The sequence below is a fragment of the Peromyscus maniculatus genome, chromosome 11 (genome assembly GCF_049852395.1).
Source record: "Peromyscus maniculatus bairdii isolate BWxNUB_F1_BW_parent chromosome 11, HU_Pman_BW_mat_3.1, whole genome shotgun sequence".
In the NCBI taxonomy this organism is placed as follows: Eukaryota; Metazoa; Chordata; class Mammalia; order Rodentia; family Cricetidae; genus Peromyscus; species Peromyscus maniculatus.
In genome coordinates this window covers 70,940,555-70,968,392 of record NC_134862.1, presented here as the reverse complement: position 1 = coordinate 70,968,392, position 27,838 = coordinate 70,940,555, and the positions used below count along the sequence as shown (strand labels likewise).

Here is a 27,838-nt window from a genome sequence, read left to right as displayed (position 1 = left end):
TTCAGGTCATTGTATCTTTACAGCTTTTGAAAGCAATTTTCAAAATTTCTTGAGAATCCATCTACTATTTTGATATTAACCTTTTTTTCAGATCATGCCTCCTAACATTGTATGTGTTAGATGACCATACCTAACTCTGAAAATTAAAGTATGCATATTTTTTAAAGATGAGAAGAGAGAACTCAGTATTTTGAGCTCTTTAAATGTTATAAACAATAACAGGTTTAGAGTTTGAATAGTAGATTTCCTTTTAAAGGAATTAGCTGTGTAGGGTATCTGTGTAAATACTGTAAAATAGTGTCTTTTCTAGCCTATTTTCTGTTAGTACCGTATTCATGCATTTCTTCATCACATTCACCATCACTGCTTGTGTTTAATGGCATCTTCTTTCTCCGTGAGATTCTCTTGGTTACTTTGCTCTGCTCCTTCTTTTGTCTTCACTTGTCTTCTGTTGGTTAAAGTGGTTTTTCAAATAATCCTTCCTAGTGAAGTGGAACATGTCAGTTTTTAAAAAAGTAACTTAAGGGCCTTTTTTTTTTTTTTCTTTAAATTCAGTGTGCTTAATATGAGAAGAAAAACTCTACATGATACATTTATTTTTATGTTTTCTAGATATCCCACAAATAAATGGATTAAGCTGGGTACTTTCCATGGTAGAGATGAGCGAAATGTTCAGAGTTTCCCTCTGGATGAACAGATGTATGCAAAATATGTGAAGGTAATATTTATGCATATAGAATTATGTCCTATAATGAAAATATTCTAGTTATTCACCCTCCTTTTTTAGAAATCAGAGAAACTTAGAGGAAATTTATAACATAATACAATTTAATTAAATACTTCTTACTAGGCTATATTATTTTATGAGACAATTGTCATTCTGGCATTTTTTTATTATTGGTAATCAAGACCAAGCAATTTATTTCTGGCTGCAATAAAATGCCAAATTATAAGTCTTGTTTTTGAGTCTTGTTTTTGTTTTGAGACAGTTCATGTAGCTCACTCTGGCCTAACTGACCAGGTGTCTTGAAGTACAGCAGTGCAGCACTATGCCCAGCATGCTTTAGAGTCTGTAAATTGTCATTTACCTGGTATTGTACTCTGTTTTGAAACTTAAAACATTGTTACCAGTGGAATCTTTTAAGTAGGTCTGATTTGTTTTTAATTTTTTAAAAATCTGATTTCTTGATGATTGATTCAATTCCGATGTTAGTTTATGGCGTCCCTTTTTATGTTCAAGTGAAACATTCTATGCCCATTTAGTAATTTCAGATAAAAATTTAGACACATAAATATTCCCATTGCTTCCTTCACCAACTGACATTCTTCAGTTGAATTTAAATAGTATGTGGAAGTTTCTGTGCTTCTCTTTCTCACCCCCTTTTTTCTGTAATAGAAAGTAATAGACACATCTTAAAGTACCATGATGTTAATAATAAGGCCTTTTGGAATTGCAGAACTTCTAATTTCTGTTCTTTCTTCTTTAAATTGTAAGAACTTGTAGCTACTTGATTTTGTCTTCTGGGATTTTACTTTCTCTGTTTAAAGCATGACTTAAATTGATTTCTTCAAATAGGTAAACTTGTAGTATTCCTAATTTCAGTATGAAAGTGCTGGGTTCTATATTGAAAATGTAGTTTATATTTTCAGTATAAAAATTGCATTTTTAGTATAAAAATTGCCATGTAAAACTCCCTACTTTTATGGAGAAAAACTATATCTAGAGAAGGCTTATCGATTTTTTTTTTTTTTTAAAAAAACTCTCTTTAGTAAAGACAAGTCTAAAAACCATTTGCTTGTGATTCTTACAGTGATGAATGCAATATATACACACAAATTATTACCTGGGTTTCTGTTCCTCTACAGGAACTAAATACAAATATACAAATTACTTTTCTTTTTTTTTTTTTTTTTTTTTTTTGGTTTTATTATTATTATTATTATTATTATTTTACAACACCATTCAGTTCAACATAATAGCCACAGAATCCCCTGTTCTCCCCCTCTCGCCCACCCCTCCCCCCAGCCCACCCCCCATTCCCACCTCCTCCAGATCAAGGTCTCCCCCGAGGACCGGGGTTGACCTGGTAGACTCAGTCCAGGCAGGTCCATTCCCCCCTCCCAGACCGAGCCAAGTGTACTTTTCAAAACTTGCATATTGGCCAGGCGGTGGTGGTGGCGCATGCCTTTAATCCCAGCACTTGGGAGGCAGAGGCAGGCGGATCTTTGTGAGTTCAAGGCCAGGCTGGTCTACAGAGCGAGATCCAGGAAAGGCACAAAGCTACACAGAGAAACCCTGTCTTGAAAAGCCAAATAATAATAATAATAATAATAATAATAATAATAATAATAATAATAATAAAACTTGCATTTTGTAAATGAAACATCTTTCACTTGTGTTAGTTATATATGAAAAATTTATACTTTCCCTGAAACACCTTGGATAGCTACCAGAAACACTTCATAATAAATAATTAATTTATTAATGTATACATTAAACTGTAGATACATACATTTTACATGGCTGTAATATTTAACTTAAGACATGATTGTTTCTAGAAACCATTGGTTTTAGAATCCTTTTTTAATCTGACAAAACAATAGTAATGGATTTAAAGATTTTTTTCACTATATCAGCTTAAAGCTAATCTATTATTTACTATTATTGAATAATCACATATATTCAAATTGTGCTTTTCAGTTATGGTAAAAAGTAGAAATTATGGCTTTTATTTCTGCAAAGAATTAGGAGTACTACAATGTTACCTGTTACAATGCGTTGTTACTTAATGGCATGTTACCTAGACTTTGGAACTGATTCCTTTTTCTTTTCCTTTCTCTTGCTTCAGATGTTCATCAAGTACATAAAGGTTAGCAACCTTCTCTTTTGCAATATTGAATAACAGAGCATGGCATATTAATGCATTGCAAAAAAAATTCCCGAGGCTTTACAAGTATTGATTTGGGGGAAATGATTTTATTTTTATTTTTAGAAATGCTATAATGAGAAGACTGAGTATACTGTTAACCTAATGGATGCCCTGCTGGCTTCCAAGTTCATGTACTTCTATTTTTCAGGTGGAGTTAGTATCACATTTTGGATCAGAGCACTTTTGTCCCTTAAGCCTAATAAGGTAATACAAAACAAAATATTTCCTGTTTTTACAAGTGATTACTTTATAAAAAAAACATATATTTTAAAGTAAAGAGATAACTTTCTCTTATGTGAAATTATTATTACAGAAATATAAGGTATTGAGCCTCCATTTGAATGTATTTTGCAAAAATGCCAAGATAGTCTGAAAAATAAACCTTATTTTTAAATATTTCTGTTAGCTTATTTTCTATTTTAGTGTATTGATAATACATAGAAGCACAAATTGATAGGAAATTTTGGTCATTATATTTCTAAATGCTTTGTTACTTTTATATTAATGAAGTAGTGAATGAATAAATACAAGAAATACATTATTTTGATGTGCAAAAGCTAGTGCCCCATAAAATTACCAGAATTAATGTTTGTGACATTTTTGCTCGTGTATTGTGTAGCACTGAGCCTTAGGAACTTCTATTTTAATGAAACCCTGTAATGAAATTGTTATTAGGGTTTTCGGTACTAGCATGGTGGAAGAATATGAGGAAATTGCTGACTCCCAGTATCAGTCAGAACGTCAAGAACTATTTGATGAAGACTATGGTAAGTGATTTTAAGTAGGTAACTGTTAATAATTTTTGTTTGTTTGTTTGGTAATCCATTAGTAATGGGTGATTCATGGATTATGTAAATCAACAATTGTGGTCACTTTAGTTTATTTCATTGTTTTAGCTCTAATAGCCAAATTTGTCTTAAATTCATCTTCTGATGTGAATGCTTTGGAACTTACATTCCTAACCCATCAGTGAGTTCTGTGTAACTAGAACTCTCTTGTGTTACACCAGCACTAAGCACTATCAATTATGAGTATAATCCCAATTCTGGGCCTAAGAATCTGTTCAACTTATAAGATACTGAAACAGCAGAAGTAAATATTGATTCCTTTGCTTTGCCATGAGCCTTGGAACAATCCCATTAAGACCTGAGTCTTTTAGATGCTCTTTTGAATCAGAAGGGGAGAAGTTTTTTTTTTTTTTTTTTTTTTTTTTTTTTGGTTTTTCGAGACAGGGTTTCTCTGCGTAGCTTTGCGCCTTTCCTGGAGCTCACTTGGTAGCCCAGGCTGGCCTCGAACTCACAGAGATCCGCCTGGCTCTGCCTCCCAAGTGCTGGGATTAAAGGCGTGCGCCACCACCGCCCGGCAGAAGGGGAGAAGTTTTTAATCCCCTGACTACTTTGTTTGATTTTCTCTTGACATTTTCCTACAAAAATACAAGACATTTGCTGAAGGTTGGAAAAATATGTTGTGTTTAATACTTTTGGTCAGCATTACATATATTTTCCTTGATTTACACCTGTTAAAGGCTCTTATGAACCTCTTTATGTGAACATGTTTTAGGTTTATAATTAATACTTACTATATGGTGTTTTGTATTTCAGTTGATTGACAAAATTCAGGAATTTTAAATGCTGTTATTAGAACTAGTTCTCATCAAAATTATTTTTATCCTCTCTTAAAACAGATTATCCCCTGGATTATAATACTGTGGAGGATAAATCCTCAAAAAATCTTCTTGGTTCTGCTACAAGTAAGTACTTGGGGGTTTCCTATTTATATTATTAAAGTCTCAGTCTCTTGCTCTCCTTCTGACAGGCTATTTGTTGCAGTGTAGTTTAAGATGCTTATACTCCCAATATTGACCTGCATTTGCTTTTGAAAGGAATTTTCATGGAAATGAAATATAGTAGGTGAAAAGGAGGAAAATGTAATGTAATCATATTTGAGGGTCTCGATCTCTTTGTAGTGAAGAAAGGGCTATAAATTTCTTGGGGGAAAATTATTAAGAAAGCAGCACACCAGTAAATTATTTGTGAGTGAAGGCTTGGTAATCTATGCATATGCCTAGTTTTCTGTTCAACTGTAAAATATAAAAGCTATTTTCAATATGTGCCAATAATAGTAATAATACAATATGGTGTTTTCAACTGAAGAATGAATAATGATACCTATTTGGTGGTTTAGTTTGTTCTTCCAAACTAGTGTGAACCTAGGGATAGGCTAGCTAAAGATACAGAAGAATCCTACCAACTGGAACATTATTTTTGCGGTTAATACAAAACTTAACTAAGCATTTTCTGTTTATTTAGAGATTAATAACTGAATGACTAGAGGTCATATCAGTGTATGTGTACTTTGATAGACAGTTTATATGTCGTGTATATGGAGTTGAGTCAACTTCTCTTTCTTTTCACCTTCCCTTTTCTCCTTTTATCTCTTTTCTTCTCCATGGAGGATTGTAAATTTTAGCAGTCTCTAAGGGATGAGAATAAAAATATTAAAAATACCTGCGAGAAGAGAACCCATTTATGTGATGTTCATTACATATTAGTTCATTATACCTCATTTATAATTGTTGATTTTATTTTCTTTCATATGTGAGGCAAGCACTGTAGCCCTCAGCTAAAACCCTAGCCTCTGTTGTTAATTTTTGACTTTTTAGGTTTGAGCAACTATTCTTACTTAGAATCCATTGTTATTTTATTGCTGATATAAAAATAGTGCTGTGATACAGCATTATTTTAGGGTGAAAAACAAGATGGTATGTTATATATCTGAATTTTAGTATCATTTTCTTAAGTATATGTTTGTATTATGTAGTAGTCATTATTCTTAATGATGAACTCATTCTGAGGAAGCATCTATTTCTTTTCTTTTTATACATGGAGTTAGAACCAGACTAAAAGATCTTTACATGGAGTTAGAACCAGACTAAAAGATCTTTAGCTTCTGATGGTTACCAGAAAGGAGGTAATTAGTTTCTTACCATAGTTTTAGCTAAGAGAAAACCCTGTTAATATTCTGGGTTTTGTTTTTCTTATTTCTATGGGATTAGTTCACAGATGCCATTAAAACATAGTTAGATGCCAGTGTAGGACATTTCCCTACTTAGAGTCTTTTCTGACCATATACTATTTTAACTAATTATATATAGACTTTTATATTCAACTTTTGCTTTCTCTTTGAGAAATATGATTCTTGCTAAAACTTTTATTTTTTTTCTTTTATTGGTCTTGAAAGGCAATTAATTTACCTTTGTGTGTTCTGGGTATTTAAAGAATTTGCATAGTGAAATGATAGGGAGAGGGAGATGTTACTTGCTCTGTAGTATGGAAAATAGTTTTTTGAAATGACATACCTGACTTAGTTACATCCTCTAAGATAGGATAACTAATAGTATAAGGAGTGCATACATGTGTAGAATTAGTCTAAAGAACCCATGTCTAACAATAGAATATCCAAGTTTGGCAGTTCTAAATGAGCTTGAAATTGGGCTTATTTGGAACCCAGCATTTTGGTACTGGAAAGCAGACCTAGGGCTTTGCCCATGCTAGGCCAGCACTCTATTACTGTGCTAAGTTATCTTCCCACTCTTGAGATTTTTGAAACAAAATCTATGTAGCCCAGGTTTCTTCAAACTTGTCATCCTCCTGCCTCTACTTCCAAAGTATTGAAATTAGAGATGTGTACTAGCATACACAAACTTTTCCCTTTTTAAAATTGTATATATAGTCTATAAAGCAGAATTTTGTAACTTAACTTCACAGTTTGGATTTCAAAATATTGGCATATACGTAATGAGCTATCTTGAGGCTGAGATGTAAGTTTAAGCATGAAATTCTCTTGTTTTGTAGTTTATGCACATAGCTTGAAGGTAATTTTTATACAGTATTTGTAGTATGCCTGAATTTTGACTATGATCCATCATATGAAGTCGTATTTTAAATTTCCTGCTTTTGGAAGTAGGAATTGTTAGTGCTCAAAAAGTGTATTTTGGAGCATTTTGGCTTCCATTCTTTAGAGTTTTGGGATAGGGATGCTTAGCCTATAGTTAGTATTCATAGGAAGTATACATCACCAGAATACATACTCAGTCTATACCTAGACATGCTTGATACTGTGCAATTTTACTATTACAAAGGGAGAAATGGCTGTCTTTGAGCATCGTGTGTGCACGCCCATTCTGATAGCTCTTGTGACTCTTACTTACATTCTTGGAACTAAAACACTTTCATCTTTACAGCAATAAGATTTCTCCCTAATGCATCCTCTGTTTCACTTGTGCTTTGTCTTGTGAATATACTATATGGCCCTCTACCTTGATATTCTTATTAGCTTATCTTTCCTCTTAGATACGTGTTTTACATTTTATTTAAATCTCCATATCTGCTAAATATATCCATATACAAGTTTAGGAGAAAAGGCAGTTTTTAAGTCAATATATTTGAAATTTGATGTGGTAAAATACAGTGGTTTGAGCTACCAGGTTACTTGGTAAGTAGATTTTGTATTGCCGTTTTTAGAAAGTAGAAATGATTATCCAAAGGGAATGGAGTGCACATAGAGGAAGGTAGTGTTTGGGTTGGTTTATCTTGGAATATTGAAGCATAGACAAAAACTCCCCCATCTCTGCATCCTAGACAGGAGTTAGTTTTCTGTAGCCAAAATGCCATTGAAGTACTGGAGACTCAACAATAATGTAGAGGTGTTTGGTCCCTCCCTACAAGTGTTTCATTCCTAAAGGAATTATGTGGGATGTATAACTTGCCAACTCAGAGAAATGAGGGAAAATTAATACAGTCTGAGATTGTGCTTGATGTTACAGCTCTAGTCCTTCTAAAAAGATCTAAAGCTGCCCACCTACATTTGGCTCTGAGTGGAGAACGGTGAGAATAGACTGTTCACAAAGTTGTTTTGTCTCAAAAGACCAAACGAGAGAGAAAAAAAGTAATGTTCTTTGAACATAAGGAAGTTGTTTCTTTTAGTTAGATGAACTAGAAAGTAGAAATCTTCTAAAATTTGCTTTTGTTACCAAGCAGTCCCCTAAAATGATGACAGATAGGTCTTTAAGATGTAAAATACTGTGTGTCTTCTTATTGTTAAACTATTAGTAAAATTAAGTCCAAAATAACACAAAAATAAGTTCTTTATACAGGTTAATGTAGATGTCTGTTCGTTGAATTCTTTTTCTGTTTTTTTGGTTTATTTATTTTATTTTTTTCAAGACAGGGTTTCTTCATGTAGCTTTTTTGTTTGTTTATTTATTTATTTATTTATTTATTTATTTATTTATTTATTCAGTTTTTTATTATGTATACAGAAGAGGGTGCTAGATTTCATTACAAATGGTTGTGAGCCACCATGTGGTTGCTGGGAGTTGAACTCAGGACCTCTGGAAGAACAGTCGGTGCTCTTAACCTTTGAGCCATCGCTCCAGACCTGAATTCTTTTTTTTTTTTTTTTTTTTGGTTTTTCGAGACAGGGTTTCTCTGTGTAGCTTTGCGCCTTTCCTGGAGCTCACTTGGTAGCCCAGGCTGGCCTCGAACTCACAGAGATCCGCCTGGCTCTGCCTCCCGAGTGCTGGGATTAAAGGCGTGCGCCACCAACGCCCGGCCAAGACCTGAATTCTTTAATGATGATCTAAATTGGAAATCTGAGGTATAAGTTTATTTTGAATACAAGAGAATATAAACTATAGATTCGAAAATTTGATTTTTGTGAATCAGGCAGCTGTGACTGAACTTTGGGTGGCAGTGTAAGTAGAAGGTCATGTCCAACAGTGATATTATTGGCATTCAAAGTAGGTTTATTCCTGATGTGGAGGCTTGTGAGGCGGTGGTGGTTACTGTTCCTGTCATACCTCAACTGAAGCATCATCTTAGCCTGAGTAAAAGACTAGGGCTGTACTTCTCTGTTCACTAGCTTGTCGCATCTAAGGGCAAGACATTTAAAAGTGGCAGCTTTTGTTATTCTGATGATTACAAATAAAGTCCGTTTTTTGTTTCATATTCAGATAAAATCACACTTATGTGCATATTAAAATTACTCTACTTGGAGTCCTCTTAAAACAGTCAGAAGTCTTTTTCCCACCCTACACACATGTATGGGTCTGTGTCACCGTGCTGAGCTGGCTTTCAGCCTTCTTGATGTGCCTTCCCTTAGATCTTTTCTTTTCACATGTTTGGTTTTCACTGAAAGTGTAATACAAACTCTCTGAATGACTTTTATGAGGGGTCTAAGATGGAAATAACTTGGGAGGCTTACAGTACAGCCTCTCCCACTCAATGCTTTAATAGAAGTGCACGATAGTGAAGAATTGACTTCAAATGATAGTTGAAGGTAGACTGGGGAAATTCTTCTGAAGTTATGTTACATTATTAGAAGACTCCCCACTCTAATCACCAGATTCTTGTGGAATTCTGCTCTTTTGTGCTTCTCATGTATTCATAGATGTCTTTATGTAGAAATGGAGGTTTGTACCACCTTTATTTGTTAGCTAAATATCCCCACTGATGGGGGAAAAAATCAGAACAACCAACTTTGCAAATTGTTCTACCTGTTAACTTTAGTTTTGACTTGAACTTTTAAAATAAATTGCCTTATCCACACAATCAAAGATATTGGGTGCTGTATACAACCCACAAAACATTGTTTTGCCTAATTAGTTTTAAAAACCATCAAAGAAATTTAATTATGTGTATTACAAATTTATGTGACTGATAGATACATGATAATATGATAGTATAAAATTAATAATAGAAATTTCTACTTTTATTTGGATAATAATCTTCCCATTTTATTTTTACTCATTTAGGAAATTACTTTGTCTATATAAGTTGATTTTAAAAAAAAAACTTTAGAACCTTAAAAAATTGAAATATGAATTTTGATCATCTCATTTCCTCTATCCCAGACCAGGCTATATGTTGAATTATAATTGAATTTTGTAATGTGTTAAAGACAGTATCTAGTAAAAGATAGGAGAAAGTTTTATTTTTAAAAAAATGCATTCAAAATTCCTTCTGAACATTAAAATTTCAATTTATTCTGGCTAAAATCTGTGTCCTATATTGGACTTTGATAGGAAATACAAAGGTAACTAGTCAAAAGAAAAAGGCTTAAATACCTTTATGGACTTTTAAAAAACTATATTAAGATTTTAATAAGACTGTTTAGGTATATTGGTATTGTTTTCTGATTGAATTTTGTTTTAGATGCCATTCTAAATATGGTGAATATTGCTGCTAATATTCTGGGAGCAAAAACTGAAGACTTGACAGAAGGTACCTAATCATTTTATGGGTCTTTAAAATAGTACTTCATGGATCCTTTAAGTTAGAAAAAGGAAGTAAAAAACCAACAAAATAGAATTTTCATTTAGAAATGGAGAGATCATTGAAAAGAACTAAGCAGTTCCGCATTAGCCATTGCTAATTGAACTTCACAAGTTCTTTTTTTAATGAACGAACTTCATCTGCATAAAGTTCATGAATTGATTTCTGTCACACCTCCTTGCCGCCCTGGTAGAATTCATTCAACCCAAGACATCACATCTGCTATACAAAGTACTCTTTGAGCATTATACCTAGCCTTTAAATTTTTTTAAATTTTGAGTTAGGTCTTAAGTTGCCAGGCTGGCCTTGAACTTAACAATCCTCCTACCTCAGTCTCATTAGTGTCTGGGTGATGACAGGTGCCCTACTCAACTGAATTGATACTTGATCCTTCCTAGCTATGACAGAAGTAATTCTGTGCCCTCATCTCTTTACTGAGTATTTGAAGTCCTAGTGGTACTTTATATTAGCTTTCCTTTTGCGTAGCAAAAATACTAATGTAGTAAGTCGGCTTTTTCTTTAGAGAATTACAAATAATATCATTAGCAAAGAGTAACAAATGGTGCCTTTTATTTTTTTGAAAACCACTACTCCAAGGGTAAGCTTCAAAATTACCCATTTTACTTCCTCATTTTCCAATAGCTTTCTGTTTTAGAAGCATATTAATTATGTAAGATTATGCAAAATTTATAATATCAAATAAGTTGAGGAATAATGTTCATTCTTTATAGTTGTGATCGTGTGCAGTCATATCTTTCTAAGAGGATTTAGATTTAAAAGAGAAAAATCTCAGTAGCAAATGTATTTGTCCGTCTTTTCCCCTCACGAAGCTAAAGCTCTTTTTAATTTGTTACAGTAAAATATTTTATGGTACAGCTTTTAAATATTAAACTCAATGTGGGCATCTTTCTTAAAATAGGAAATAAAAGTATATCTGAGAATGCCACTGCCACAACTGCACCTAAAATGCCTGAATCAAGTCGTGTTTCCACTCCTGTTCCATCACCTGAGTAAGTTATACTGCGACAAACAGAGCTGAGTTTATGAATATAAAAAGAGCTTGTACTATATATATATATATACATTATATATATTTAGTCATTTATGAGAGCCTGAGTCATTAGGCAGACATTCCTACAGCTACTTAACACTTCAGTTGCTTCTTTTCATTTGTGTATATGTATATTAAAAATACACTGGCCGGGCGTGTTGGCGCACGCCTTTAATCCCAGCACTTGGGAGGCAGAGGCAGGCGGATCTCTGTGAGTACGAGGCCAGCCTGGGCTACCAAGTGAGCTCCAGGAAAGGCGCAAAGCTACAGAGAAACCCTGTCTCGAAAAAAACCAAAAAATAAAAAATAAAAAAAAAAATACACTGCATTCCACACATTTGTTGTTTTGGTATTATGCTTTGTTTTCACACATTGGATCTTAAGGAAAATATTTCCTTACTCAAGGTGATTACTCTAGGCTTGAGGACAGTTTTCAAAAGCTTTTTTTTTTATTAAGTGTTAAAGCATTGTATATGTATATATGGTGTCCCTAGAAAGCCACAGAGGGTACCCAAACTACCTAGAGTGGTGGTTCTTGACTTGTGTTTGTCACCCAGCAAACTGAGTTGTTCCCTTTCTTAAACTGATTTGTTGAATTTTTTTTGCAGTGGCACACTTGGGGCAGTGTTGTGTATATAGATAACATAAAATACTTTAATTTGGGGGGGTCTTATCAAAGACATTTACATTATAGGTACATATTATTTGTAGGTATATGCTATCTATAGTAGACAATAAATTCAGTAATTTGGCTAATGGGTTATGGTTATTGTGTAAAATCTGAAAATCTTTTTTTTTTTTTTTTGCCCCCAGGAACTCTAGTAGAGAGGGTATTTGAATTTTGAACTATTTCACAATAGTAGAGAATCAGAATTGCAGTGAGTATGCTTTGAACTGTAATTCCCAAACAGCATACTAATTAAAGAATGATTTTTTGGCTTTGAAGAGCAGAGTTAAGAAATTAATATTCTGAAAGTGACTGAAAATATTTATTAGGTGATTGGAGTGAAAAATATAGCATATATGTTACTGATTTGTAAAAGTACCTAAAAATATATATTAGTGATAAAGACATTCTTGTATTTCTGATTATCTAGGGGTATAATTGCTACTCTTGATTTTATAACTAGGCTTCTTCAGTTAACATTTTTTAAAACAAACTAAGCAAGCTAATTTTATTTATACACACTTATACGTGCACACATGCAAACATGAATATTTGAAAAGGAATGTTGTTGAGACATGATCTCCCCATGCAGTTCAGCCTGGTCACAAACTTGAGATCCTCCTGTTTCTTTTTCCCAAGTACTGGATTTACAGGCACAAGCTCCCACATTGACTTTTATTATATATTACTGCAAAGTTTTTACTTAAGGTTTCTTTATTTGTTTGCTCTTTAATTTTTTTAAATAATTATAGAGCAATCACTTGGTGAGATAACAAAAAATGCAGGACTCCATGTGCAATATTAGTAGAAGTTATGGAAAGCTATTACTTTCTTTTCTTATGCTTAAGTGTTTTAACTCTAACAGACTAGAGTGTGTACAGCAGTATGTAACTTACCGTTTGCCAGATTGCTTGATTTTTTTCCTTCCTTTCTTCACACATTGCTCCTTTCTACTGTCACGGTTTGTTCTGTAACTAATAAGTGATGTGACCTTGACTATGTGAGAAACATAATTAGGTATTAAATGAATCTATATGGCTATAGATAGCTCTTTCTGGTTAGAGAAGCATAACTTAATTGTTTTATCTTAATTGGTTAGTATTTTTCTCTCAGCAAAAATGAAAGTCTGCTTCTTAAATGCTCTTTGTCTTTGCTTTTGTCATTGTGACAATAGTCTGTACTTAGAAACACTTCCTGGTAGGAAATTTTTAAGTAGATTTTGCATATAAAGATAATTCAATTTTGATATTCATATTACCTGAGTTTTTCAGGTTTTTCATTTGTTCTTTAAGATTGTACTCAGAAATTGTCCATCTTAGACAGAACCATGGGCACTGTAATTTTCTACCATTACTCCCCGTAGTTAGGCCCAACCATACAGACCTGGTACTCGCTAGAGCCAATGGTGAGACAGGCTTAATGACATTGTTGGCTTATGATGAGCCAGGACTTTTTATTAAAGTAGTCAGGTATTTGTCTTTTAATAAGAAAACTAGTTCAGGTGATGTTAAGATTGTTATCTCCTTAAAAGCAGAGAGTCTTCTGTGTGGGAATTCATCACAGCATCTACAGAAACATCGTTGAGAACTTGAGTTGCCTTCTGCAGATGATACTAAAATCCTGGATTCTAGTTCTAGCTCTTGGGTATCTGAATTTCTAATCTGTAAAGAGTGGTGATAAGGCTTCTAAAAAGTTAGTAAATGTTACAGAAAGAAAGGTACACTGTACATGCAGGGAAGAGAAGTATTCACTTTAGAGTCAAACATTAAAAGGAAGCTAATTTGATGTGGTAAAATACAGTGGCTTGAGCTATCTGATTATCTGGTAAGTGGATTTTGTGTTGCCATTTCTGACTTGGTAAGGGGATTTTGTGTTGCCATTTCTGACTTGGTAAGGGGATTTTGTGTTGCCATTTCTGACTTAAATGCATTTTTTCAAAATAAAATGGGAAGATATAAAATGGGGAAAATTAAGTACAGCTTTGTACACACCATTACTTTTGAAATCCTGATCTTCCTTTATGTTGTGCAAAGACATTTTCCTTAAGCTTATTTTAACATTAGATTTCTAACTAAGTGATATCTAATTATGTATATGTGTTTCTAGATATGTAATCAATGAAGTCCGTACACATGATACAGAACCATCGACCTCTGATACTCCAAAAGAGAGTCCTATTGTACAACTGGTTCAGGAGGAAGAAGAGGAAACAAGTCCATCCACAGTGACCCTTTTGGGCAGCGGGGAACAGGAGGATGAGTCGTCATCCTGGTTTGAGTCTGAGACACAAATACTTTGTAGTGAACTGACTTCAATTTGTTGTATTTCTAGTTTCTCGGAGTACATATATAAATGGTGCTCAGTTAGAATCGCTCTTTATCGACAACGCAGCAGAACTGCTATGAGTAAAGGAAAAGATTTTGTGCCAGCTCAGCCGTCATTACTACTTCCTGTAGAATCAGTAGAGGTTTCAGTAGTGGAGCCTCCCAGTGGAGATGTGGACAATGAGAACGTGGAAAGAGAAGCTGAAACTGTTGTTCTTGATGACTTAAGTAGTGTGCACCAGGGTGATTTGATGAATCACACAGTGGATGCAATTGAAATTGAACCAAGCCATCCTCAAACTCTTTCTCAGTCTCTTCTCTTCGATATTACTCCAGAAATCAATTCACTGACTAAAGTAGAAGGATCTGAGTCTGTTAAATATGAGGGAGGACTTACACCATCACAAGTAATGCCCCAAGAGAGTCCTGTTGAGTCTGATGATGAAATGGAAAAAAAGCCTGAGAGCTTGAGTTCTATAGAGAAGCCCTCTGTTATTTATGAAACAAGTAAAGTTAATGAGGTAGTGGACAATACTGTGAAAGAAGACATGTCCCCCACAGAAGTCATCATCAAGCTATCAGAAACAGTACCACCACCTATAAACACAGCCACTGTACCAGATAGTGAAGATGGGGAAACCAGAATGAGTATAGCTGATTTACCAAAGCAAATAGGGACTCCGGTTATAGATCCTTCACTGCCCGAAGTAAAAGAGGACGAACAGTCTCCAGAAGATGCCCTTTTAAGAGGGTTACAGAGGACAGCTACAGATTTCTATGCTGAATTACAAAATTCTACAGATCTGGGATATGGGAATGGGAATCTTGTACATGGATCAAATCAAAAGGAGTCAGTATTTATGAGACTTAATAATCGTATTAAAGCCTTAGAAGTTAACATGTCTCTCAGTGGCCGTTATCTGGAGGAACTTAGTCAAAGGTAAGCTTTCTTACACATTAACTGATAAGATCTACAAAGATATTGTGGTAATGTCGTAAGCATGATTTTAACTGGAAAAAAAGAGGGCAAGCCAGGCTGGAGAGATGGCTCAATAGGTTAAGAGCCCTGGTTTCTCTTCCAGAGGTCCTGAGTTCAATTCCCAGCAACCACATGGTGGCTCACCATCTGTAACATGATCTGGTGCCCTCTTCTGGTGTGCAGGCAGAACACCGTGTACATAATAAAGAAATAAATCTTAAAAAAAAAAAAAAAAAAAAAGTCCAGTTTTCTATTTAGCCGGGCGGTGGTGGCGCACGCCTTTAATCCCAGCACTCGGGAGTCAGAGGCAGGCGAATCTCTGTGAGTTTGAGGCCAGCCTGGTCTCCAAAGCGAGTTCCAGGAAAGGTGCAAAGCTACACACAGAAAAAAAAAAAAAAAAAAAAAGAGGGCAAGCCACTTGGTGTTAAAGCTTTCCAGAATTGTTAGCTGTTTTGTTTTTATAAGTAGTTAGTGACATGCCATTATTATTAGGCTAATACATTTTCTGTATCTCATTCACTCCTTTATAATTTTTGTGTTCTTACTATGTTGCTGAGATTAGTCTTGAGCTTTTGAAGGGCTTATGTGATCTTACAAACCTCTTGATTAACTGGGGCTGTAGATGTATGCTAGCATGTCCAGCATAGTTTTCTCTTTCTGTTGCTTGACTTCAGCAGTTTTTACTGATTCCCAGAGAGAACATGGGAAAAGTACCTTAAGGCTTGTAGTGCATCTGGACCAGATATTTAAGAGCTTAGATATGTAAAGATGAGAGAAAATCAGACAAGATTGCAGCATTTATATATGCAGACAAAATATGCAGCATTTATAATCAACACACCTTTTATACAGATCACAGAATCATAGTTCTTTTGACATAATTTATATTCTTTATTCCTTAGTGTCAGTATGCTCAGGCAGTGATTAAGACTGTAGGCACAGTCTTCTTGTTTTTATGCCTGTATTCTGTTTCATTATTCTATAAATGTCCAATATCTATCCTAGAGTTTCTTTCTCCTACATTTGCCATTATTTGGGCACCAGATGCCTAGAGTTCTTGACATACCACTTTTTCTTATCCCTCTTAAGTTGAAATGCTGCTAATGAGATGTCAGTAAGGTATGGAAAGAGGAATTTGTTCCTGGCCTTTCCCCACTGTACTCCATCCTGAAGGAATCACATTACATTTTTTTATAACAATGAGAAGAATAGACTTGATGTTCAGGATCTATTGGTTAATACTTTTTGTATGTATTACTGTATTGTACAGTCCTTAATAGGTCATTTTAAGAAAAGTGGATTGTCCAATCTCAAAATCAGAAGTATTTTTCCAGTACTTAATGAATGAGAAAGTGAATTTAAAGCAGTTCTTTACTCTGTAGGTACCGAAAACAAATGGAAGAAATGCAAAAGGCTTTCAATAAAACAATAGTAAAGCTTCAGAATACTTCAAGAATAGCAGAAGAACAGGTTGGTTTCTTCTTTATCATATATTTAATTTTTAGAGTATAATGTGATATGCATACATCTTTATGGAGTGTTTTATAATTACTGTGCATGTACACTGTGTAATGGATAATCAAGGTAATAAGTCACTTCAACCAGTGTCAGTACTCTCTAGTTTCAAATATATCAAATTATTTTAACCAGTACTTTCCACTGTGCTAGAGAAGAAATGGAAGAAACTCTCCCACTCTATTGTGCCCTTTATTGAACTTCTTTTCATTTTTTCACCTTTCTGTCCTGTATAGGTTGACTTAATAGTTTGCACAAATGAGTGAGAATATCTGGCACATGTCTGTCTGTGTATGATTTATTTCACTTGAAGTAATAACCTCCATATTAATCCACATTGCTATAAACAACGATACTTTATTCTTTTTTTATGACTGAATAGTATCACATTATGTAAATATACCAGTGTTTTTTGTTTTTTGTTTGTTCCACTGAAAGTCAACTTGAGTTAATCACATTTTATCTGTTATTAATAATTCTGCCATAAATGCTGGAAATTTTTTTATCTCCTTTGGCTACATAACCAGCAGTGTATTACTAGGTGATATGGAAAGTCTGTTAAAACATTTTGAGTAATTTCATACTAGTCTCCATAATAGTTCTTCTGATTTACATGTAATGTAAATATCATGATGTAAATATCCATTGATTTTGGTAGGATGTAAATAACAAAAGTAATTCTTACTCACATTTTCTCTGATAGCTGGATACATTATCATGTTTGGGAAGGTATCTTGCTACTGGTGTCATTATCTCATCTAGAAAAATATTTTTTAAACATTGAATATTTTGTGTATAATTTCGCAACTTTCTAAAACTGAAAAATGTTTTGTGGTTTTTCTCTGTAGTACTCCTGTTGATTACAGAAAATAACAGCTTTATTTCTTTTTGATCCTTCTTTTTTATTTATCCCTTGGCCAGATGTAGATAATGATAATAGTATGACTGGTAATAAGTTCACTCCTCTGTCTTCAGAAAAGAATTTCAGTATTATACTTTTAAGTATGATATGTGTGCTACCACAACCAACAAATATTATATATCAGAGTTTTAATCTGATAACACCTTTATTTTTTCTCTCTATATTTGGTATCTATATTTTATGTCTCAAAGACCTGTTTAAGTACTTGTAATCTTATATTACAATCTTCAAATGTGTTGATTAGAAGCGTTAACCAGTTTAGACTTGTCTTTAGGTGTTTGTAACTATCTCAGGCTAATCAGTGGTGTATGTGGGTTGAATTTCAAAAGAAGTGATATAATAAATCACTAACTTAGTTTTTTAAGAAGGTAAACTATACAGAAAAGATTAAAGGTTTGCATTAATGAACCCTTTTGTTAGTTTTATACACCCCTCTTCCCTTACACACAGTTAAGACTTAAAACCTTTTTGAATCTGAAATTGAAAATCATAGATCTAGAATAATAATTGCTTATGTAGTTTCTGTGAGGTCTTAAGTTAGAGTTTTCAATTTCCTGGACTTCCTTCCTTCCTTCCTTCCTTCCTTCCTTCCTTCCTTCCTTCCTTCCTTCCTTCCTTCCTTCCTTCCTTCCTTCCTTCCTTCCTTCCTTCCTTTGATTCATTAATAGGTGTAATTTTTTGTTTGTTGTTTGTTTTTTGTTTTTCAAGACAGGGTTTCTCTGTGTAGTTTTGGTGCCTGTCCTGGATCTCGCTTTGTAGACCAGGCTGGCCTGGAATTCACAGAGATCCACCTGGCTCTGCCTCCTGAGTGTTGGAATTAAAGGTGTGTGTCACCACCACCTGGCCAGGGTTAAATTTTTAGTACCATTCGTCTAGTATACAGTATGCATGAAAATGATAAATTTTTAGTACCATTTGTCTAGTATACAGTATGCCTGAAAATGATAATTTAAATAAAGACATGTTGATTATAAAAGTTTCTGAAATAATGCAGAGAGGTGACTTTGATGACCTTCTTTTCATTGGTAGGAGTATAGCATCTATTAGATAACAGTTTGTAGGTGTGATATCCATCCTGAGTTCATTCATTGTATTTTGATGTGAAAGGAAAGTTTTTTTTTTTAATTTTACATTAAAATATTCTGTATCCAGAAACTTACTTCAAAGAAGTTTCAGCATGTCTTTTTATTGGCTGCTTTGCTTTTAAAAACACTTGGTGAGAGTAGCAGGTATGAGACTGGTGATCCACAGTTCTTACCTATGGAAACAATTTAATTTGGAAAGTGCATTAGCTTCTGTTATATGGTATTCTATATCCTGGCAGTGAGTGATGAAATAATTCTTTTTTTTGAAGAGAGGATTGAACACAATCCCAGATTCTTAAGTGTTTTATATTTTTTTAAACTTTTCATCAAAGTTTGTATTTATCCATTAAGATTTTTGTAAAAATACATTTTGAAAGAACTTAGTGGTTTTTCCAAATTATATGTTTTACTTAAATTTATAATGTAGTTAATGTACAAGATGAAATAAAAAAAAATGATAATCTCTTGTTATAGGATCAGCGGCAAACTGAAGCGATCCACTTGCTACAGGCACAACTGACCAACATGACACAGCTTATTTCAAACTTGTCAGCAACTGTAGCGGAATTAAAACGAGAGGTAATTGTGCAACTGCCTCTGTTGTAAGACACGGTGCACCTAGGGAGGTTATCAGAAGGGCAAACTTGTGAAAATGATAGTTCAAAGCTTGAACCAAACATAACTGTCACTTACATAGGACCTTTTATATAGAACTTTTTCAAAACACCAAAATGCATTATTTTATTGTTTGGGAGCTACATTTTGGTATTCTTTTATAAAACATGGCTTTCATGATTTAGTCTTACCTATAAGGCAGGTATGTTAATTCTGTCAGGTCTTTTGGAAAAAGCAATTTAGTTTGATTTTTATTTTGAGCATTGCAAATGATTGGAAATTATTAAGTAAAGAAATTATCTACATCTTCTCAGTAATGCTTAACATGTTGAGGAATTCCTCATTTGTTGTCCTGTTGAAAATTGGCTGTTAAGAACAAGAGCAGAAACAGGAAAGGAAGTTGTTAGGAGGCAATTGCAGTAACGTGGGTGAAGTTAACTTGGACTAGGATTTTAGAAGTAGAAAATAATAAGAGGTTAGTCGAATTAAGTATAAATTTAAAACTATATATTTAAAAATTGAGCCTTAATGAAGTACTGGGTATACAAGGTTAAGGAATTGAGGTTGAGTCTGAGGGGTTTGATAACTGAGAAATGGTTCAGTTGTATATAATGGGAAAGGCGATGTGTTAGTATGCTTATCCCTGAGGAAGAGAGTGCGGATGGGAGGACTAATTAAATGTTAACAAAATGTTGTGAGCATATGTCTAAGGCATAAATGAAATGTGCTTACTGTACTGCTGCATCTCTTTCATAGGTTGAAAATTTTTCCAAGGAAGAAAACAGAACAAGAACAATTGTCTGATAGTTTGTTTTCAAGCAGCATGCTCTGTATTATGGTTTTGGAGCACATTGACTATTTAAAATTATTTGTTCTCTGAATTTTAGGGTCTACTGTATATTCTTTAAAGAAGTTTATTATTATAATTATTATTTATCTTTTCAGGTTTCAGATCGACAGAGTTACCTTGTTATGTCTTTGATTTTATGTGTTGTCTTGGGACTGATGCTCTGTATGCAACGTTGTCGAAACACTTCTCAATTTGATGGAGATTACATTTCAAAACTTCCTAAAAGTAATCAGTATCCAAGCCCTAAAAGGTAAGGTTAACATATTTCACAGTTTTCTTCTTTCTTTCACCACTTTTTTTCCCTCAAAGAAATGCTGAGCAGATAAAAGGACATGAAGTAATTCCCTCTTGAAACCAGTTGTCACTATACATGGAGATTGCTATATTGAATAATTGAGAGGAACCAATAATAAATGCATCAAACCTTTGAATTATTTTGGTTGAGAAAGGTATTCAGATGTGGCCTTCAAACATGAAAGAGAACCCACATTGTAATATATGACCATTGCAGATTCCTTTTACTCACATTAGCAGTGTGTGGTGTGTTAATTTAGGCTTGTTCCATTCGTTATGCAGTTCTCAATATCCTCCATTTAAATGGGCTATATAGTAAGTTAGATGCCATATACTCATTGTATGCTATATTATTTTCTTAATGTACTAGGTGTTTCTCTTCCTATGATGACATGAATTTGAAAAGAAGAACATCATTCCCCCTCATCAGATCCAAATCTCTGCAGTTTACTGGCAAAGAAGGTAGATTTCTGTGAATATGATATGTGTGTATGAATGTATGTATATTTAATATGAAACTGGCTTCTGGCATAAGTATAATGTACATGCTGTGTTTGTGACCATCTGCAACCAAAAAATGAAAGTTATCTTTGTGTTTGTGCTAGTCAAAGCCACTTTATCATTTCCATACTTTAAACCTCCTTGTTCCTTTGAAAGCCCAAAGGGTGGGGAGGGGGACTTAGTTTTAATTAGCAATGAGTAGTTTTGTTTGCACATGCTCCTGTTTAGAAGTATTTCTTTTTAGAAAGGGATGTTTGAGAAAGTTCAGCAGCTATGGAAAACCTGAATGCTCAATGTGCTCCCATAGCATCCTGTGCTTTTCTGCCTCCTCTTCTTGTGCAGGTAGGACCCTTTTTGTCTCTAGTTTAGGACTTTTGAGGCACTTTTTTTGCCCCAGAGTTTATAATTGGGTTTCATTCAAAACATGCTAACATTTGGGTGAACAGATGTATACTGAGTGACTATTTTCCTGTTTTAGTTCCTTTGTAATTAGTGCTTATTAAGAAACTTAAAAATTTATCCTTAAAGCAATAGTAAAATAACCAGTTAATTATATTTTTCATTTATGGGTGCTTTCTCAATAACAGCTGTTCTCCCTTTCTTTAGGATTTTAGTAATTAAGCAGAATGTTTCCATTATTATGTCCTTCAAATAATCACTCCTAAGTTTCACTAGTGTAAGCTTTTCATACTTAATCCACTCATGTGCAAGCTTAGTTTTTACAAACTCAGTATGCTTGTGTAATCCACATCCTAATTAAAAAGTGGAGTGTACTCTTAACACCTCCAAAACTACTTTGTGCATTTCCCCCTCCCAGTGTAGCCAGTATTTTAACATCTAATGGTTATGAGTCACCATGCTGTTTAATATAGTTCATTCGTTCTAATTCTAGTACAGTATCCCACTGTACAGATGCTGCACACTAACACATTTACCTTTGGACTCTTTTCATTTTGAAAGCTATTCCATGTCTTTAAGTCAACATGTGCATGCATCTGCCAACAGGAATGGAAGTGGGAGTGCTGAGTCATAGCATGTGTCACTTTTAGTAAATGTCAAAGCATGGTTTTCTAGAGTGTTCTATGGATGACCTCCCATCAGCTTTGGATGGCTTCTTCCCAGCTTTCCCAGTTAGTTGTTCTACATCCTAGTAATCATTTCATAATGTGGGTCTTACAGTCATTCTGATTGGTGTATATGTATTTCTTATTTGAGCTATATTCATGCAATTGGGAGATCGTTGAGATGGTTTTTGTTTTCATCAATTCTAGTCTTCTTTTAAATTAGGTGAACTAATACATTTTTAATTTTTTCTTTCCTTTTATCTCTTTAAAGACAAATAGAATAGGCTTTCTTTCTAATAACAGAATTGCTTCTGTTATAAACAGTGATGTGATCTCGACTTATCCTTGCTTTTAAAGAAAGTTGAAGGAAATAGGCAGGAAGGAACTGACTTCAGTCCTGATTTTTATTATTCATTTCTTTATTATTCTTCAATTAAAACTCTTAAGGCATTTGTCTTAGTCTGCCTTGAATTTTCCCATTTTATACGTAGTCTCACTTCTTAGCTTGGAAGGAACTATGTCAAATAGTTTTTTTTTTGTTTCTTTTGTTTTTGTTTTTGTTTTGTTTTGAGACAGGGTTTCTCTGTGTAGCTTTGTGCCTTTCCTGGAACTTGCTTTGGAGACCAGGCTGGCCTCGAACTCACAGAGATCCGCCTGCCTCTGCCTTCCGAGTGCTGGGATTAAAGGTGTATGTCACCACCACCTGGCTCAAATTGTTTTTTTTTTTTTTAAAGCAACAACATAAAAATGTATCATTTTAACCATGTTTTAAGTATGAAATTCAGTAATAAGTTCACATTGTTGTAAAACAGATCTTCAGAATATTTTCATCTTGGAAATCTGAAAATTATGTCTATTTATAACTCCCTCAGTCTCCACTCTACCTGACATCTCCTAAATACTATTGTATTTTATGTCCCTTTTAATTTAACTATTTTAAATACTGCATATCCATGGAATCATGCAGTCTTTGTCTTTCTATGCATTGTTTGTTTTATATAACATACCTTCAGGGTGCATCCATGTTATAGTGTGCAATAAGATCTTTTTAAAGCTGAATAATTGTCTGCTTTGTGTAAATACCTCATTTTTCTCTTTACTTTATTTCATCTGTGTATGCGCTTGTGGACAGCCACATGTGGAGGGCTGAGAACAACTTTGAGAGTCAAAGTTCTCTCCTGCCATGGACTCGTGGATCCTGGAAATCAAGCTCAGCTTGTCAGCCTTGCTTCTGGTGCCTTTACCCAATATGTCATCTCATCAGCTCTCTGTCTTCTGATGTTTGTTTGTTTGTTTTGTTTTGTTTTGTTTTTAAGATTTATTTATTCATTATGTATACAGTGTTCTGCCTGCATGTTTGCCTACAGGCCAGATCTCATTATGGATGGTCGTGAGCTATCATGTGGTTGCTGGGAATTGAACTCAATACAGCTCAGTACTGGAAGAGCAACCAGTGCCCTTAACCACTGAGCCATCTCTCCAGCGCCTTTCTGATGTTTTAAGCTGTCTCTTCTGATGTCTTTTGCTGTTTTAAGTAATGCTGCTGCTAGCATGGGTGTACAAATACCACTTCGACAGTCCTATTGTCAGCTCTTCTGGATATATAACTGCAAATGGGATAACTAGATCGTGTGACAGTGTTGTTTTTCATTTCTTTTTGAGTAATCTCCATATTTTCCATAGTTACTGTACTGCTTTACAACCCCAGCAACAGTGTTCCATCGTTTTGCTTTTTTTCTAATAATAGCTATTCTAATGTCTGTGAGTTATTTTACTGTGCTTTGATTTGCTAATTCATTGTATATATGTCTATATATATACACACACACACAAATACAAACACATACACTAGCATATAAATGTAAATGTAATATATTATTTACAAATATTTTCTTCCTTTCTGCACATAGCTTTTTTACTATCCATTTTGCTTTTGTTGTCAGTGTCCTATCTAGAAAATCTTTGTGAAGTCCAGAGCCCTAAAACTTTTGTTTTTTTTCCCCTAGTTTAATAGGTTTAGATCTTTATTCTACTTGGTGTTAATTTTTGTATATATGACATAAGGATCCGTTTTCTTCTGCACAGTTTGTTGACTAGATTATGCATTTCTTAATGACAGTAGTCCAATCACCCTTGTCTAAAATCACTAGACCATATGCCTACATACTGTGATGCCCTGTTGTTAAATGACCAGTATGTCTTCTTGGAATATTGAACTCTTAGTCATTATGCAGTTTTTATTTCAAGGTCAAAATTCTGCTTTGTCTCAAGTGAATGTGGCTGTTCTTTCTTTTGTATGTAAATGATTTTTTTAAAGGTAATAGATAGTTGGATCTCATTGCCCAACTGACTGGTAGTCTCCTTTAAATAGTTTATTTAGACCACTGATTTTAAAAATATTACCATATTATTGTTTTACATCTGTTGAGTTTACTTTTATTTTTGCCCTCTATATTATTTCTATTTTTGGTTATAATTGAATATTTTACCTGATTCTTTTTGTTAGCATATCCAGTATAATTTCTTTATAGAGTTACTTTGAGGATTGCTTGTTTACAGTATACATTTACAGCTAACCCACCTCCACTTTTCAAATAAAGCCATACCCCCTCACAGGTATGGTTATAGCAACAAAGTAATCTTAAATCCTGCCTCCCATCACTTGCATTATTGCTGTCATTCATTCCGTGTATACATATAATACATAGCTTATACACACATACAAAAACATACTGGCATTAATTTAAATATAATTATCTGTTAACCAGTTAACGATAAGAAAAAATTATTTTTTCTTCTTCATTCTGAAATATTAATACTTCTTGCAAAGCAGAAGTAGTTCCTTCAATTTTGCTTGTTTATAGAAGTCTATTTCTTCTCTTTTGAAGAATGCATAAACAAGATAAGAATTATGTCTGATTTTTTTTTCCCCTCAAAAACCAGAATTTCTAGAATTCACATCTTACTGTTTCAGATCTTCCTTCTGTTTTTTCCTTTCTTGTCTTCTTATTAAGCTTCTGTTTCATCCTGTTGAGATATGCTATAGTTATAGATCATACCTTCCTTTTTAATTAGTAAAGTTACATGGGTATAGAATTTTCTTTGTAAGAGTAGTTTAGGGTCTTTAGCTTAAGTTGTAGGAATGAAGTTTTCTGGTAATGTTAAGTCACAATTCCAAGAATCTACCCATTTGCTAAGTATGTACTAACACATACTTAGAGCATTTGGTGTTGTGGTGGTCTAGGGTACTCTCCTTCATCATCTTAACTTGAGGCCTTTTGTTAGGATGAAGTGGATGTTTATTTCCCTATTACAGCGCTTAGGTTGGAAGTTATGCAGTCATTGTCCTTTATTGGTCACTTCAGGAAGGTACAAGTATTTCCTGTCTAAAGAAACATTTTTTTACCTTTTTCTGAATCAATACAATGGTCTTATTAACAAGTCCTTGCATTCTGTTTAACTTCATGCTTTCGTTGTTTATTATGTTCATTTTTATGCTTTTTTTGTTGTTGTTTTGTTTTGTTTTTGTTTTTTCGAGACAGGGTTTCTCTGTGTAGCTTTGCACCTTTCCTGAAACTCGCTTTGTAGACCAGGCTGGCCTCGAACTCACAGAGATCCTCCTGGCTCTGCCTCCCGAGTGCTGGGATTAAAGGCGTGCGCCACCACCACCCGGCCTCATTTTTATGTTTTATTTATGTCAATTCTAGTTTTTCTGCTTAATTCTAACTCATGGTTTTACATATTATATTCATTGTTTATTTAAATTTGCCTGCATATTTAATTTGTCATTATGTCTCTAAACCTCTGAATTCCATTTTTTTTTGGAAACAGGATCTGTCTATGTAGCTCTGACTGTCCTGTAACTCACTGTATAGATCAGGCTGGTCTCTGACTCACAGATCTGCCTACCACCACAACAGCCCCTTGAACTATTTTCATTTTTCTTGAATTCTGTGTTAGGTTTGTTGGGCTCTTTAAAACTCTACATAAATATCTTTTGAGTAATGGAGAATTGTCCCCTACATATATTACCTACTTCTCAGTGTCTTAAGTCTCCAATTTCATAAATGTATTAATCCAGCTCTCTGTATCCTCTTTGTCTTGTAAAGTTTCTGTCTTTTTTTTTTTTTTTAAACATTTCATTAAATATGTGTGGCTGTGTGAATGTAAATGCAGGTACCCTTGGAGGCCAATAGGTCCCCAGAGCTGTGAGCTTCTGACATGGGTGCTGGAAACCCGACTCAGGTCCTCTGCAAGAGCAGTGTGTGCTCTTAATCCAGCCCCCTTTTGCTTCCCTGTGATACATTTTTGGTGATTGTTTTTTTTTTCTAATTCATTTTCTAAGCTACACAGTCTGCAGCTATATGTAATCTGTTAGTAAATTCATCCATTGAGTTTTAAATTTTACTTAACCACATTTTTCTGTTCTTAGGAAATCTTTGTGTTTTGTTAAAAAGCCTTGTTTGGTTTTCTTGTTTTGTGTTTCTTGAGATATTTTCCAACTTTTTAATATTTAAACACAGTTAATTATAGTGTCTTTATAGCCCGTTTTTGAGATCAGTCCCTTTCACAGTGGTATGGCTATTAGATGATACTAATCTGTGATCATCCTAATATCCTGAATGTTTGTAAATCTTCATTTAATTGTGTTTGTGGGCCCTTGCTCAAGGGGTACTATGTCTTTGTTTGCTTATTCATCTTTGTGTGCTTTTCCACTTTGAAAATTATTTGTAGTGATAATTTAAAATTAGATTGCTGTGTCCTTGGCAGCTTTGCTTTTTTCTTTTGCTACCACGTTTGTTTACAGTGTGGAAGTCAATCTGACTAACAACAGCATTCCTAGAGGAAGGCATTGTGATGTTTTTAAAGAATAACTGGAGATTAATGGTTTATAGAAATGGCTATTCTGAGGAATATCGTATACTTTTATGTATTTAGTGACTTTTTCAAGAGTTTTTTGGGAATAATAATATAAGTTGTAATTGATTGGATCATGTTGTTAATACTTTCCTAGTATGTATACTTTTATGATAAATTTGCTGTTTACTAAATTAGTCTGTGTTGGACTATGAGTTGTTTTAACAAGTTGAATAGGGCTAAAGTTCTATACCTCTGCTTAGAGATGTGTGCTTGTAGGGAAAGGTAGGAGTGTTCTGAGTAACAGAATTTTTTAAACTTAGAGATAAATTTATAGATCTAATATACTCATCATTGTCAGAATGTTTTTTTCATGAGTATGGGGTCACATGTACTACATGTTCAAACTGTTTCTGTATTTTAGAGTTAATAGTTTTTTTGTTTTTTGTTTTGGTTTTTCGAGACAGGGTTTCTCTGTAGCTTTGGAGCCTGTCCTGAACTAGCTCTGTAGACCAGGCTGGCCTCGAACTCAACAGATATCCACCTGCCTCTGCCTCCAAGTGCTGGGATTAAAGGCGTGTGCCACCACCGCCTGGCGAGAGTTAATAGTTTTAATCAGAACTATAAAAAGTTAGAAAAAAGCACTCCTGAATCTCTCTATGTTCTTCTAACTAGCATCTATATGTGATTCCAACTGCTTGACACACATCATTAATGTACCTTTCTGACTCCATCTTTTAGGAATTACCTATAGGCTTGGTAATGCCTTACCCAGTAATCTTACTGTTATCATCAGGTGGGGAATGGATCTGATCCCAGAGAAGGACCCTTCCTATATCAGTTGATACTG

The 27,838-nt window shown here is 34.1% G+C and overlaps 1 protein-coding gene across 3 annotated transcripts in view; it reads left to right on the top strand.

Annotated features, from left to right (window-relative positions):
• Positions 1-27,838, top strand: part of Suco (SUN domain containing ossification factor) — a 61,225-nt gene that overhangs the window by 29,579 nt on the left and 3,808 nt on the right. The window contains exons 11-23 of one of the 3 annotated variants that reach the window (XR_013043362.1): positions 613-718; positions 2,850-2,870; positions 3,079-3,134; positions 3,606-3,697; positions 4,615-4,680; positions 10,145-10,213; positions 11,184-11,274; positions 14,089-15,246; positions 16,668-16,755; positions 19,282-19,386; positions 20,368-20,522; positions 20,937-21,028; positions 21,312-21,409. Coding sequence is in view for 2 of the 3 variants with exons in the window: in XM_042258425.2 (XP_042114359.2) it covers positions 613-718; positions 2,850-2,870; positions 3,079-3,134; positions 3,606-3,697; positions 4,615-4,680; positions 10,145-10,213; positions 11,184-11,274; positions 14,089-15,246; positions 16,668-16,755; positions 19,282-19,386; positions 20,368-20,522; positions 20,937-21,028 (2,099 nt within the window). In the remaining variant the exon portion in view is untranslated. The remainder of the gene's footprint in view (positions 1-612; positions 719-2,849; positions 2,871-3,078; positions 3,135-3,605; positions 3,698-4,614; positions 4,681-10,144; positions 10,214-11,183; positions 11,275-14,088; positions 15,247-16,667; positions 16,756-19,281; positions 19,387-20,367; positions 20,523-20,936; positions 21,029-21,311; positions 21,410-27,838) is intronic. The other 2 variants (XM_042258425.2, XM_076547829.1) reach the window with 2 other exon arrangements.